The 16312-nt window shown below is 42.7% G+C and overlaps 1 protein-coding gene across 4 annotated transcripts in view; it reads right to left on the bottom strand.

The window, feature by feature from the left end:
- Positions 1-508: 508 nt before the first annotated feature.
- HDAC10 (histone deacetylase 10) overlaps positions 509-16312 on the bottom strand; it is a 90460-nt gene continuing 74656 nt past the window's right edge. For all 4 annotated transcript variants that reach the window (XM_075345090.1, XM_075345091.1, XM_075345093.1 and 1 more), the window contains 7 exons: positions 14711-14792; positions 11634-11719; positions 10408-10464; positions 10116-10200; positions 6290-6478; positions 5602-5761; positions 509-756 (listed from right to left, as the gene is read on the bottom strand). In XM_075345090.1, coding sequence (XP_075201205.1) covers positions 749-756; positions 5602-5761; positions 6290-6478; positions 10116-10200; positions 10408-10464; positions 11634-11719; positions 14711-14792 — 667 coding nt within the window. In that variant the 3' untranslated portion in view covers positions 509-748. The remainder of the gene's footprint in view (positions 757-5601; positions 5762-6289; positions 6479-10115; positions 10201-10407; positions 10465-11633; positions 11720-14710; positions 14793-16312) is intronic.

The raw sequence follows: 16312 nt of genomic DNA, 5'->3' as shown, positions 1-16312 counted from the left end.
TACTTTCCGTACCCATTGTATATGCTCCAAGCCCCTCCTGTGATGTATATGCCCCCAGCGTCTCTTGTGATGTATATACTGCAGCTCCCATGTCTCCTGTGATGTATATGTGCCCCAGCATCTCTTATGTGATGTACAGTATATTCAACAGCCCCAGCGTCCATGTGATGTATATGATTTACAAAACTCATTATCACAAAGAGTTAACTGCGCTCCAGATGGACACAAACCTGGAAAAGCAGCTGAGAAGTAACATGATCAGTATTACCTAACATCACAGCTGCACCAAAGATAAGCAGCTCAAGCCAACACAGTAGGGGTGAGTTAGTTCATTGTTTGACCAAATACAGAAGGAGAAAAGTTTGTGCGGCCCCCGAATGATAGTAGAAATTTCCAAATGGCCAGTGACAGAAAAAAGGTTCCCTACCCATGTTTAGTAGCACTGCAGTGTTATAATAAAAACAATGACTGGTTAATTAGTTAATATTGCATTCTTGAATATCAGCCATGAAATCTCCAGTATTTATTCAGGGTTATGATTATTACATTGGTATGAAATAGTATATTAGTTAATTATTTTATTTTTTTTTACAAAAGTAAAAAAATGCCATATTTGTATAGTTGCCTTTTTTTCATTGAAATGATTGCATAGGAGTTTTGAAACCACTTCTGAATAGATAAAGTTAAAGGTCTTGACTCTGAAATCTTAATAGTTGTCTTCTTTTTCTTAGTTCATTTGTTCTGTCTTCTACTTTGCTATTAAATAAGAAAACACAATTAACAATGTATTCTTTACTTTCCTGTGCTACTAGCTGTTAATAAATCAGCAATATATATATTCTTTATAATATATTTGTAGTCTGATAGAAATCTGAAGTCTACAAAAACAATTGTATAATCTTCTGCAAAAGTTCATCCCGTTTTGTAACAGATGAAAGGCAAAATCCATTCCAAAAGATTTTTCTGATATGTTATATATAGCTGTCCCTGACTTGTCAAAGCGCCGGTTGCCGGTGCGAAACAGCTGTTGTCCGCGTGTGGTCAGTCCCTCTCCCCTCCTTCCTTTTTTATGCCTGCTCTTTGTAACAAATAAATACAAGTTTTCTACTGCCTATTTACGGTGAGTGCCCTCCGTTCTTATCTTTTTGTTTTGTACTGCTTCTTAACCTTGCTGTGCGGTGCACCCCGTTTGGCAGTTCCATGCTAGTGGGAATAATCCCCCTGTCTATTATGACAGGTGTTTTTCTGCATTGATTACTGGCTGGAGAATGTGCCCGCTTTCTTCCTTCTTTTTCCTTTGACACTACAGAACCTTCATATGGTTCTTACAAAGCCACTCCTTCGTTGCCCTCGCGGTGTGCTTGGGATCATTATCATGCTGAAAGACCCAGCCACGTTTCATCTTCAATGCCATTGCTGATGGAAGGAGGTTTGCACTCAAAACGCACGAGATATGGCCCCATTCATTCTTTCATGTACACGGATCAGTCATGCTGGTCCCTTTGCAGAGAAACAGCCTCAAAGCATGATGTTGTAACCCCCATGCTTCACAGTACTTATGGTGTTCCTTGGATGTAACTCAGCATTCTGTCTCATCCAAACACGACGAGTAGTGTTTCTACCAAACAGTTCTACTTTGGTTTCATCAGACCATATGACATTCTCCAACTACTCTTCTGGATAATGAAAATGCTCTCTAGCAAACTTCAGACGGGCCCGGACATGTACTGTCTTAGGCTATAAGCGCACGTGTGCGCTCTGCACTGCACACAAAAGGTCAGATTCAGAGCGCAGCTGAAAAGCTCCGTTCTGAAGTGCCTGGTGCCTGCAGAATTCGTGCGCTCTGCATGCTGCCTCTCCCTATAGACAGCATGCAAAGCGCACAAAAGAAGTGACATGTCACTTCTTAGAACGCACACTTCGGGCAGCAACCGAATCGCTGCGTTCCAATACGCCACGTGCGCACGTCTCATGCACAATCTTCATAGATTGTGCTGGGTACACAGGACGCATGAAGTTACGCTGCGGTGTAGAACGCAGCGTAACTGCATGCAATACGCACACGTGCGCACATAGCCTTAAGCCGGGAACACATCTGGCATTGTAGGATCTGAGTCCCTGGCAGCAAAGTGTGTTACTGATGGTAGCCTTTGTTACGGTGGTCCCAGCTCTATGCAGGTCATTCATTAGGTCCCCTCAGTGTGGTTCTGGGATTTTTGCTCATCGTTCTTGTGATCATTTTGACACCATGGGGTGAGATCTTACGTGAAGACCCAGATTGAAGGAGTTTATCAGTGGTCTTTTAAATCTTCTATTTTCTTATATTGCTCCCACAAGTTGATTTCATCACACCAAGCTGCTTGCCTATTGCAGATTCAGTTTTCCCAGCCTGGTGCAGGGCTACAATTTTTGTTTCTAGTGTCCTTCGACAGCTCTTTTGTCTTTACCGTAGTGGAGTTTGGAGTATGACTGTTTGAGGTTGTGGACAGGTGTCTTTTATACTGATAAGTTCAAACAGGTGCCATTAATACAGGTAATTAGTGGAGGACAGAGGAGCCTCTTAAAGAAAAAGTTAGAGGTCTGTGAGAGACAGAAATCTTGCATGTTTTTAGATGACCAAATACTTATTTTCCACCATAATTTGCAAAAAAAATCTTGCCAAATCAGAGAAGGTGATTTCCTGGATTTGTTTTCTCATTTTGTCGCTCACAGTTGTGGTCTACCTATGATGTCAATTACAGACCTCTCTCATCTTTTTAAGTGGGAGAACTAGCAGAATTGATAGTGGACTAAATAATTTTATCCCCACTGTAGGTGTGCTTCAACTGTAAGGAAAAATACTGATGCCACATTCTAACACGCAAGTGTGAACAGGTGCATACTGAGTATGAGATATATTGGCTCACTCAGACATCAGCTTTTCACATTCAAGTTATGTGTTTTGTACAGATAGAATTCCTACCTATTATAAGATATGGGGCTGGTTACGTGTCCATCTATTTTTGCATGGTCAGCACAAAATCACAAAGATTTGTTCAACTTTGATCCAAGCCTTGGATCATTTTCACCATCATATCTTTGTACACTGAGTTGTTCACAGACAAATTGATAGAGGTTTGAGAAATCTTCATACAAAAACAAAATCTGATAAAACTTTGACCAAACCCTTCTGGTAAAACCTACACAAATTTGAATGAAAAGCTGACGTCTGAAAATGGTCTGCTATGGTATTCAATACTTTTTTTGTGGTACACCAACATGTGAAGGACACTCTTTTGACTGCTATAAGGCTAAAGGCCCCGTCACACTAAGCAACATCACTAGCAACATCGCTGCTAACGAACAACTTTTGTGACGTTGCTAGCGATGTTGCTGTGTGTGACATCCAGCAACAACCTGGCCCCTGCTGTGAGGTCGTTGGTTGTTGCTGAATGTCCTGGGCCATTTTTTAGTTGTTGCTGTCCCGCTGTGAAGCACAGATCGCTGTGTGTGACAGCGAGACAGCAACAACTAAATGTGCAGGCAGCAGGAGCCGGCTTCTGCGGAAGCTGGTAACCACAGTAAACATCGGGTAACCAAGAAGCCCTGTCCTTGGTTACCCGATATTTACCTTTGTTACCAGCCTCCGCCGCTCTCACTGTCAGTGCCGGCTCCTGCTCTGTGCACATGTAGCTGCAGGACACATCAGGTAATTAACCCGATGTGTGCTGTAACTAGGAGAGCAAGGAGCCAGCGCTAAGCGGTGTGCGCTGCTCCCTGCTCTGTGCACATGTAGCTGCAGCACACATCGGGTAATTAACCCGATGTGTGCTGTAACTAGGAGAGCAGGGAGCCAGCGCTCAGTGTGCGCTGCTCCCTGCTCTCTGCACGTGTAGCTCCGAGCGCTGGTAACCAAGGTAAATATCGGGTTGGTTACCCGATATTTACCTTAGTTACCAAGCGCAGCATCTTCCACGCGGCGCTGGGGGCTGGTCACTGGTTGCTGGTGAGCTCACCAGCAACTCGTGTAGCGACGCTCCAGCGATCCCTGCCAGGTCAGGTTGCTGGTGGGATCGTTGGAGCGTCGCAGTGTGACATCTCACCAGCAACCTCCTAGCAACTTACCAGCGATCCCTATCGTTGTTGGGATCGCTGGTAAGTTGCTTGGTGTGACTGGACCTTTAGAGAACCCTTTACACAAACTTATCTTGTATGTCAGGAGCCTTTTATAGCGTAGACGCTAAATAAAATTCATCTACCTAAGCAGTCTCTGTTCACACTGTAGTGGAGGCTTCCATTTCTGATGGAGCCATTTTACATTCTATCAGGCCTACATTTCTTTGTAGAATAGATGATGCTATTCTGTAAGTAAAAAGTAAAGGAGGACTGATAAAACAGGAGTGAGACAATGCTGACAGATGACAAAACAGCTCAATGATACAATGTTTTGCCATAAAACTGACAGAACAAAAAAGCCTCTGTAAGCTGCTGTCCAACTATATACCCTTGATGCTTTTATACTACCTTTTCCGGCTGTTCTGTGTGCAAAAAGCCCCCAAGAAGACAAAAAGAAGATTAAAAGAATGAACATATTAATTTCTATACAAATATGACTTGCTGTTTATATGCCCAAGCTTCTGAGCTTCTCTTAAATGATCAGTTGTTGAAAAGACACCAACTGTCTAAATGAAGTAACATGTCCTATCATTTTCCACATGATAGACAATATACACTGCCTGACAGAAGTTCTGTCGCTTATCCATGTTATGTAAATAAAAGCTTATAACCTGACTTTAAATTCATCCATTGGTTTTATAAATTACTCTTTTGAAAGCTGACCCCGCAAGACAACTGTTCATGAGCAACGTTTGTTGGTTAGAAAATCCAAAGCCAGCCCCTCTTCCACTGCAGCAGAGCTCCAACAGGCCTGGTCACCTCAAGTCCCTGTATCAACTAGAACAGTTTGTAGGATTCTGTCTCAGAAATGTTGGGAAAATGCAGTGGAAAAAAACACTGAAAAGATAGTGGCAGCAAGAATGCTGAAAATGCAGAAAAATAAAAACCAACTTAATGTTTGCAATACTACAAAGAAAAGGAGAGTTTCCATAAGTGTCTTCTGCTTGAAAAACTAACCTTTAAACATCGGAAAAAGCACGCAGTGGGAACATACTCTTAAAAATGTCTTCCTGTACAGTTTTCAGTAATAGAAATTTCCCAGCAGTAGCAAAGGAATATGCCATCTGCAAAGAGCCGAAGATCATAGACCTTCTCAATGTAATCCTCCCACAGTGATCTGTTACATATCAAAGGATCATTTTAACTTGATTTCTAATTTAGACTCTAAAGCCGCTAATCTCAGCAATACTGTACACATTTGACCATTGCTCCACACTAGCTAATGACAAGCGGCTATTCCATCACTTCCTTACCATGTGACCGTAAATTTGCTCTCAGATATTTAGCCTAAAGTGATAACGTCAAAAAGAATATGAGTTTTTTTGTTTGTTTTTTTACTCAAAAATGCAAAGGAATTTCCAAGTCTAATGACTCTTCGTCTTGGGTCCGTTTTCTTGTTACCTATACTGTTAATACACTGACATGGTTAGAGATACAGAGACTTACCAAGACATTGCAGCATTCTCCATTTTGTCTCTAGGACAGTAAGCTCTTGTGTTAAGCTTTGCGCACAGTCATTCGCAGGAGCATTGTAGGGTCCAAAGCCCAATGAAGCACACTTTACTAGCACATTAGACAAGGCTCCTATGATTTCTTTTTCTGTTTCCTGTTAAATTGAGAAATCGCGGGAAAAGACGACAGAAATAAAATATAAACTTAAGTGATTTTAAAAAAAGCACACAATACATTTATCAGTAAACAGGCCATTCCCAGTTCCTGGCAGGATACAGACAATCTAAAATGTTATACGAGGATGACTGTACAGGGGCAAAATAGTTATGGACAACTCCTACACCTATTATCCTTGAAGACCGTGGGCGCTTTAAGCCATGCTGGCAAACAGCCTATTGGTCACTTCTAGTGATGAGTGAGCACTACCATGCTCGGGTGCTCGTTATCCTTACGAACAATTGGAAGCTTGAACGGGCTCGACTCCGAGTGTAATGAAAGTCAATGGGGGACTCGAGCATTTCCAATTGACTTTCTTTATACTCAGCATTCGAGCGTCCAACTCCTGGTTACTAGTACTGAGCATGGTAGTGCTAGCTCATCACTAGTCACTTCCATACTTATTTAATCAGGGAAAGATTTTAATCAAGTTACAGGATACCAGAGTATTATAGTCATATCTTACCGTAACAACAGCGAGCACAGCACCATCCGCTAGAGCCTGCAGAAGACTGGTAAGCAGAGCAATATCCATTGTACCAACACTTCTGTTGCTTCCAACAGCTAATATAACAAGATCTGGCTGGTAGGAATAAGCCAAGGGAAGTAGAAATCGAAACAGAGGATAGAAAAAGCTGCTACCGCCATGTGGGGTCTGCAGGAAGAAAAAACAGTACAGTAGTTCTTATACATTTTCAAGGTTAAGCATTCTTCTCAATAGAGCTTTTACTGTATACTGTACTTGCCATTCTTTATACAAACTGTTCCTCTAAATTTTCAAGGTTAGAAATTTTTCTCAATAGATTTTTCACTGTATTCAGTATTTTTCATACAAACTGAGCAACTATTTTAAAACTATATAGATATTGTTTGTTTGTTTTTTTTAACAAAAATAATTACACACATATGAAAGTCAACCTCTAAAACCATGTTCTTTTATTCTATGAAAACCTACGTTTATTTGTGAAGCCTTCAGAAGAACCTTTGCAATGAAGCAGGAAAGCATGGACCAACATCCCAATACCCATGACCCAGAGAATAAAAGAAATGATGAAATCACCACTGATACAAGTTGTATCATATAATCACCCCCTTTAAAACTGTGTGGTATATATATCTCACATACAGATTTAAAGAAAATGTTAATTTTACCCTTATTTTAACTAAAGTTGTGGTACTAAGTAATATACAAGTATTACAGGCTTTCCTCCTGTAAATGTGACTGCAGCATTGCTCTCCTCCTGTCTCCGGTCCATAAAATGGCTATTGATGGAGGGGCATATAATCAGATTTGTTTTTAAAGCCCCGCCAATAAAGAAGCCAGCTTTCCTATGTGCAGTGTTCTTCAACTGGAGGAGGCAGATGGACAGGTCGGGTCACACGCTCCTTTACTAGCAGCTGTTTTGTGGACAGGACCGCTGGGCATTCTGTATCAAAGCTGTAGTAACAAGGGGGAGGAGAACCTGTCATACTTATATATTGCCAAGTGCTACAAAATTTTGTCCATGATGCATTTGTTAACATAAAGATAATGTGTTTTATCGGGACGGCTGGGGCTAGAACTTGGGAACTAATGCTTCTGAGTCAAGCACTCTAACCATTGAGCTACTGGCTCTAATAAGTTTTAAATAAAGATAATGTGGCCTAACCCCTTTAAAGGGAACCTATCACTAGATTTGGCGACTATAAGCTGTTGCCACCGCCACTAAGCTCTGATATACAGCATTCCAGAATACTGTGTATATAAGAGCCCAGGCCAAGCTGTATAGCGTAAAAACACTTTTATAATACTCACCTAGGGGGTGGTCCAGTCCAGTGGGTGTTGCTTCTCTCTGGTCCAGCACCTCCTCTCTGCGGCAATCGCTGTTCTTCTTCCCAGTCCAGTGTGGATGACGCGTGTACGCCATCCACACAAGCAGACATTACAGTCCTACACAGGCGCACTTTTATCTCCCCTGCTGAAGGAAGATCAGAGTACTGTAAAGTGCAGGCGTGTAGAAAGGTTAAAGACAACATGTGCACTACAATACTTTGATCTGCCCTGTGCAGGGCAGATCAAAGTGCGCCTGCACAGGACCTCAATGCCAGCTAGTGTGCATGACGTAGGACAAGTCATGCACACAGACCTCAGAAGAAGGAGGACGGCGATCACCGCAGAGTGGAGGCGCCAGACCGGAGAGTAGCGACAGCCATCATACTGGACCGCCCCTCAGGGGAGTATTATAAAATTGTTTTTTACGTTATACAGAGTGACCTAGACTCTTATACACAGTACTAGAAGGTGGCCCGATTCTACGCATCGGGTATTCTAGAACTTACGTATTGTGTAGTTAATGTATGATTTTTGTTATATATATATATATATATATAAATGTTGTTGTGTGTAGTTGCCAAGTGTTTGTGTAGTGCGCTGTAAATGTTCTGGGTGTTGTCTGAGTGTGGCGGGGGGTGAGAGCGGTGTTGTTTGTTTGTTGCGCTGTTTGTGGAGCGCTGTGTGTCTGTAGCGTTGTCTGTGTGTGGTGCTGTGTGTGTTGCGCGGTTTGTGTGGGTGTGGAGTGCGTGTGTGTGTTTTGGGGGGAGGTATGTTTTGTGCAGTGTGTGTGTTGTGCGGTATGTGCGTATATTTGTGTGTGCCACGGTGTTTGTGTGTTGTGTGTGTGCGGCGTTGTCTGTGTAGGGCGGTGTTTGTGGTTCCCAGTGTGTGTGTGGTGTGTTGTGCGGTGCGTGCGTGACGGTGTGTGTGTGTTTTGGGGGGAGGTGTGCACCCCCCCATCGTGCTCCATCCCCCATGCTGCGCACCCCCCATCGTGCTCCATCCCCCATGCTGCGCACCCCCCATCGTGCTCCATCCCCCATGCTGCGCACTCCCCATTGTGCTCCTTCCCCAATGCTGCGCACTCCCAATCGTGCTCCATCCCCCATGCTGCGCACTCCCCATCGTGCTCTATCCCCCATGCAGCGCACTCCCAAACGTGCTCCATCCCCCATGCTGCGCACTCCCCATTGTGCTCCATCCCCATCGTGCTCCATCCCCCATGCTGCACACTCCCCATCGTGCTCCATCCCCCATGCTGCGCACTCCCCATCGTGCTCCATCCCCCATGCTGTGCACCCCCCATTGTGCTCCACAGTCACACATCAGACAGTATACACGCACACATCTGATCGCATACACTCACACACACACCCCACTTTTCCCTGTGCCCACCGGTGGGCGGTCCCAGCAGCTGTGCTGCACGCCGTGCTCCTCTGCCGACACTCACAGATCCGATCGCACACACTCACACATCAGAACACACTCACACACATCCGATCGCATACACGCACACACACACTGACGATATCGCACATACGCGCTCACACAATCACAACATCCGGAGATACCACATGCTTCCGGCCATGTGATCCTCCGGCAGGTCCTGGAAGGTCACTGCACAGTATCGCCGCCGAGAAGCAAGCGATATCACGGGATGTTGTAAATATGTGGATACGATCTGATGTGTGTGTAAGGTGTGTGTGAGAGTGAGTGTGATCTGATGTGTGTGTGTGTGTGTGTCTGTTCTTATGTGTGTGCGTGTTTGTGTTCCGCCGCTGCAGGACCTTGATGCGCTCACCTCGGGGTGAGAGGCCATTCCGTGTGGGGGGCGGAGCCTGGGCGAGCGGCCAATCCGTGCGGGGGGCGGAGCTGAGGCGAGGCGAGCGGCCAATCCGTGCGGGGGGGAGGAGCCGAGGCGAGCGGCCAATTCGTGAGGCCGAGCGGCCAATCCGTGCGGGGGGGCGGGGCCATGGCGAGCCCAGCGGCCAATCCGCTGTTTGTCACCGTAAGGACATGGCCAATCCGTGCAGGGGGGGCGGAGGCGAGGCGAGCGGCCAATCCGTGCAGGTGGGCGGGGCCATGGCGAGCCCAGCGGCCAATCCGCTGTTTGTCACCGTAAGGACATGGCCAATCCGTGCAGGGGGGGGCGGAGGCGAGGCGAGCGGCCAATCCGTGCGGGGGGAGGAGCCGAGGCGAGCGGCCAATCCGTGCAGGTGGGCGGGGCCATGGCGAGCCCAGCGGCCAATCCGCTGTTTGTCACCGTAAGGACACAATTTTGGAGCAAGACAGACAGACAGACAGAATAAGGCAATTATATATATAGATTCTAGAATGCTGTATATAAGGGCTCACTAGTTTTGGCCGCAGCTTATAATCACCAACTCTCGTGACAGGTTCCCTTTAAGTAATATCAAGAAAATGCACAAGTATTGACAAGAAACACTACAGCTCAATTTGCATGGTGCACTTCACTTACTTCCTTCCACTGGAGGAAAGTTACATATGGTGAATGAGTCTTCTCGGGCATTTTGTCTCCAGAAATTGTAAGACACAAAGTTTTCCTGTTAGGTGTAAAGTCATATAGCAAATTTAATGCAGCTGAAGTGCTTTCCCAAGCATTGCTGATTAACATTATATCATTATGGGTTATGCAGGGTTTCATCATGTGTATGGATTAATCAATTTTAATTACGTGTAAAAAAAACAAACTGCGTACAACAATAAGAAATGTTTATTCCATAAAATAGGAAAAGCTCAAGGCTACTTACCCCTCATTTGCTATTTCAGGTTTCATATCCACATCCCCAATAAGGACACAAAATACTCTGTACATAATAAAGAAATAAATGGTATGAAAAGAATCATTGATCTTGTACTACACCCTCCCTTAATACAAAACCTAGACTGCTTATTTGAATTTGATCGTTTAAGGTCTACAGTCAGAATTTATGAGTTATGGCGAGGTTAGCAAGTGATAAGTTATGTTCATATATTATACTCTGCTCACTTCCAAGCAGGACGGTAGGCGGGGGAGGGCATGGTGCGGCCTGTGGGCCACTGATTTCAGCCTTTCAGCTGTCTCAGTCCATGGGCCGGACAGGAACAGCCAGAGAGCCTGATGTGGCTTCTGAATAGCATTTTACTGAGCCCTGTTTTATAGTATGCTATCCATCATCGGGGTCAGGCTGTGCCAGGGGACATATACCCCATTGGCTGTTCTCCTAGAAGAAGCTTAAATTGTTTTCGCTAAAAGAAAGTTAATTTTAAAGTTCATTTTAATCAATAGATCTTGGAATAATAATACGTTCCACAATTGGAGGTATTTAACATTTTTTTGGACTGATATAATCTTATATATGTCCCTGCTATGTACTGTGTAATGGCCGTGTCTGACCGTACAGGAACTTGGTCTGATCATACCACATCTCCTGGGCCGGTGAGGATGCAAAAAAACAAACAGACATGCCCATATTGATGGCCTAGGATGGTTGATCGCACTGACAGATTCCCTTTAAGAAGCTATAAAATAGTTCATGACTATCAGATGTTTGGGGGTCCCCATCGATCAGCTGACAGATGGAGCTATGGTACCCCAAAACTGGAACAGAGGACAAGTACTGTTTTTTCTGCGAATTATTTAACTTGTAATTATTGCAAAGTAATTTTTTCCATGTGGGATTAACATATTTATCACGGAAGGTTTCATTGTAGTCCAATCATCTCACTGCACACTGACAAGGTCCAGAATATGCAGTACTATTACTCTGTTTAATCTGCTAATTTATCTTTCGTTATACTGACATGTTCCTTATAGTTTCTTATATGATAAGATACCGGTTACACATCAATATAAACAAGTGCTGTGCATTTCTTCTGAACTGATCATGTGGTATTCACTATTATGAAAGCTTTCTCCTGTTTGTCAGGATCCAACACCATCCTTGGCCCCAATATATTGCTCCCATTGACGTCACTATATCAGAGGTACATTTACCTTTCAGAGCCCAGATGTAAAGCTTGCTGTATGGCAGCTGCAGCAGAAAGATACACATTTGGAGATACGGTAATGCAATTCCTGGTCTAAGAAAAATAACATACACCAAACAACCGGATATTAATAATGGATTTAGTTCTAGTTACTTCACTACAAAGTTAGTAAACCCTTTTATAGAATAATTGACAATATTAAGCCCTTGAGAATGCTGCCTTGTTTCAGATTATCGCCTTTGATTGTTCCTGCTCACATTCCAAGAGCCATATTTTTTTTTTTTTTCCGTATGTTTTTGGTTGGGAGAGTTGTGGTCACATAGTTACATAGGTTGAAAAAAGACCTAGGTCCATCTAGTTCAACCTTCCTCCACCAGTTCTACATTTGGTCACAAAGTCATTTATAACCAACAATGTTGTGTAGTGAGGAAATCATCCAGCCCTTTCTTAAAAGCTGTTATAGTATCTGCCATTACTACCTCTTGTGGTAGGGCATTCCACAGTCTGACTGCTCTAACTGTAAAGAACCCTTTCCTATTTAGCTGTCGGAATCGCTTTTCTTCCACTCCCGGTGAGTGCCCCCTGGTCCTTAGTATAGTCTTTGGAAGAAATAAGTCATGTGCCAGTCCTTTATATTGACCACACATGTATTTATACATATAAATGAGATCTCCTCTGAGACGTCTTTTTTCTAAGCTAAACACCTTATCTTGAAAGTCACCATGCACGTTACCATTTAATGTACTGAAAGAAAGGAAAACAAGTCTGTGTGGTGGCATTGAGAAAAACAAATCGCCGGCAATACTGTCATTACTTTTTTGTTTTTTACAATAGATGACATGTTAACTTCGCCAGTTAACCCCCTAGAGACCGAGTGATTTTTTTTTTTGTTTTCGTTTTTACCTCCCCTTATTTCTAGAGCCATAAAGTTTTTTTTATTTTCTCATTGATATAACTGTGAGGGCTTGTTTTTTGCAATATGAGTTATACTTTTGAATCACATCATCCATTTTATCAAAATATATAATGGTAAGTAGGAAAAAGATTCCAAGTGTGGTGAAAAAGCAAAAAAAATAGTGAAATTCTTCCATTGTTTTTTTGTTTTCATTTACAATGTTCCTTTTACCATAAAAGTTACCGGGCAATATGATTCCCCAGGTCAGTATGATTGTGCAGATACCAAACATGTATAGTTTTATTTATCTGGTGACAAAAAGAAACCCCAGAAATTTTTTTAAAAAAAAATTAAAAATATAATATAATATATATATATATATATATATATATATATATATATATATAAAATATATATATTATATATATATATATATATATATATATATATATATATATATATATATATATATACACACACATACATACATACACACACACACGTTTATGTTGCGACTTTAGAAAAGCCGTAACATTTTAAATTTTTGGGATATGGAGCTATGTGAGGGCTTGGTGATTCAGCACCTTGAGCTGAAATTTTTATTGACATAGTGCAGGAGTATACATAATGTTTTGATCACCTGGTATTATTCCTCCCGTTGCTGTGGCAGCTGAAAAATTGCAATTCCGGCATTTTAACTTTTTACCCTTGTTACGCTGTTTACAGATTGGATAGTCATATTAAATGCATTAATTTTCATTCATATATACAGTATATCATTTTATTTTATCTCATTTTAAACATTTTTTGATATTTTTTATATTAGCCCCTCTAGTAGACTGCAACATTTAATCAATTATACAATGGGCCACAATGTTGTAGCACTGCAGTGTTTTGTAAAATGTGCAATCTCCAAAGAAACCAGCGCCAGTCTGGGATTCACTGGAGTACGAAGAATGCAAAAACGTGGGCTATCCGTAGGCCCCTGGTGGAGCTAAGTCTGACAGTGGCTTAATGAAGTTGGCTGGCCTTGGGTACAAGTCCACAGTCAGTCTCTGTGACTGCAGTCTTGTAAATCCTTACAGCTTGCAAAGTCAAGATGCTTGGTTGCAGGCAGTTGCGTGCCTGCAAATATGAGATTTGCATACATGTGGTCACAAAAATACATCAGGGGGGACTCTAGCGAATATGTTCCAAGTGCCAAGTGTTGTGACTTTTTTAAAAAGCTGCAATTGATGAATCATCTGAAGATATCTGGTCTTCCTAAACTCCACCCATAAAGTAAAAAAAACAACAGGAGAGCACTTATAAAATAGGCTTGAAAAAAAAGTGCAAATAGGCACTATGAATTCGGTGCAAAAAGAGTCCGTAATGGAAAAAAAAAGCCGATTCCATGCGCTCTGAGTGCAGCCTCTCCCATAGACAGAGCGGGGGCTGCAGGCAAAGCACACGGAAGTAGTGACATGTCACTTCTTAGAACGCGCGCTTTGGGCAGCAGCCGAAGCGCTGCGCCCTAATACGCCACGTGCGCACGGCTCCTGCATAATCTTCATAGATTGTGCTGGGGACGCAGGACACATGCAGTTACGCTGCGGTGCAGATCGCAGCGTAACTGCATGTAAATACGCAACGTGCGCACATAGCCTTACTTGTATTTTTATCTCTTTGTTTTTGTCTCTTCTTGGTATGTCATGCTTTAAAGTTGCATTGTTTTTGATACTTCTTGGTATTTGTCTTTGACAAAACTTTATTGATATACTTATGTGCGAATAACATGTGATTTTGATGCATTTCTGCAGCGAAACTGCATTACTAACAAGTGCATTTTTTACCTACGTATTTTCCGTATCGAAGGCAAGTCTTTGGGGAAAATTTGCACATAACTCAGTGTACCCAGAAATTAACTGCAGGTCAGTTTATGCAGCACAAAAAAGAAGCACAGTGGGTATGAGATTTCTATAAATCCCATCCTGTTTGCTGGAACTGTTGACATTACCTTTTTGACTCAGTGGGAATCTGAAGCATCAAAAGGCACTAAAATCTCATTGTAGGCACACAGGCTAAGTGTACATTTTTTAAACTAATAATCACTTACAACAATAAGTATTGTGCTAATATTAATAAACATAAGAATCTTTGTAGAAGAGCTTTATAACAGCTGCAGCTTATGATATTTAGGAGAAGCTCACCTTTCTGTTCAGGAGCTTTTCTACAGCGGGTAACAGTTTAGAGTTTAATACATTTTCATTCAGTTCACCTTGATTGAAAGCACTGACAATGAAAATAAATAAAAAACATTTGTGGGACCATATGAAAAAACTATAAACAGAATAGAAATATATATATACGGTGGAACCTCGCTTAACGAGTAACCCACTTAACGAGAATTTCGCTTAACAAGCAAAGCTTTCTGTAAATTTGTAACTCTATTTACGAGAAAGCTTTGCTGTATGAACGAAATCCTCACTGCACACACTTCCAGTTCCGTACATCCACCGTGCTCTAACCCACACTTGCAGTCCACACAAACACACACGCACGCACACACATACAGTATTATGCTCACCTTACCTTCCGTTCCACCGCCGGCCTCATGGTTCTTGTAGTCCGCCGGCTCATTGCGACGTCCTCGCGGCGAACTACAAGACCCAGGAGGCCGGCGATGGAACGGAAGGTAAGGTGAGCATAATATGTTTACCTTCAGTTGCATCGCCGGCCTCCTGGGTCCTGTAGTTCGCCGCTCCACTCCAGGCTGTACATCGGCAACCATAGCGACGAAGCAGGAACTTCCTCTGTCACCGCTACTCAAAGGCAGCGCGCTGGCCAATCAGAGGCAAGTGGCTCCTGCCTTTGACGTCAGCGCTCTGGCAGCAGAAGTTCCTCCCTCGTCGTTATGGTAACCCGATACACAGCCCGTACCGGAGAACAGCAAGTCCCAGGAGACAGTCGATGGAACGGAAGGTAAGGTGAGCATAATATGTGCATGTGCGTGCGTGCGTGCTTGTGTGAGTTTGTGCGTGTTTGTGTGTGTTTGTGTGTGTGGAATGACACAATAGGGGACCTGAATGGGACATTTAACAAGTTGTGGAACGAATCGTCTGCATTGCAATGATTTCCTGTGGGAAATCTTGCTTTGCTGAACGAGTAACTTGGTTAACAAGCACACTCCCAGAACGAATTGTTCACGTTAACCAAGGTTCCACTGTATATTACAGGACTGTTTGTTGTCATGCAGGCTCTGTCATGTGCTTGAGCCTTGGGCTTATGAATTTCACAGACAATACACCAGATTCTAGTGTGTTGGAGAAACTTTGAATTTTTTTTTTATTTTATTTTTGGCAAACAAGAATATCATTGGTGAAATGGCCACACTGATCAAACCCTGAATATCGGCTTTAGCACACTTAAAAAAAATTGGTCCATGTCTTTCACATACAAGAATAAAACAGATGTCTGAATGAAGCCTCAAAGTGTACCTTAGCTTAGCATTCATTATCTAAGGGTCTGATGGGAAAAGCTGAGCTTGCGCTCAATAGTCCCATAGAGAATGACTGGAGCAATAATCAAGCAAGTGATCTGCTGCTCCATTTTAATGGAGATAAAAGTGCTTCATTATGGCAAACAGTGGGGGTCCTTGCAGTTGGAGCCCACCAATCTACAAGTTAGAATCTATCCTGTCAATATGTGATTACTTCATTTCACCAGAAAAAAACCCTTTAGGTTATGTTCACACACTGCATTTTTTTTTTTTACAGCATTTTATCATGCGTTATATGCAAACTAAAAGCCGC

This window comes from Anomaloglossus baeobatrachus, chromosome 4 (assembly GCF_048569485.1).
Source record: "Anomaloglossus baeobatrachus isolate aAnoBae1 chromosome 4, aAnoBae1.hap1, whole genome shotgun sequence".
In the NCBI taxonomy this organism is placed as follows: Eukaryota; Metazoa; Chordata; class Amphibia; order Anura; family Aromobatidae; genus Anomaloglossus; species Anomaloglossus baeobatrachus.
This window is presented reverse-complemented; position numbering and strand designations above follow the sequence as displayed.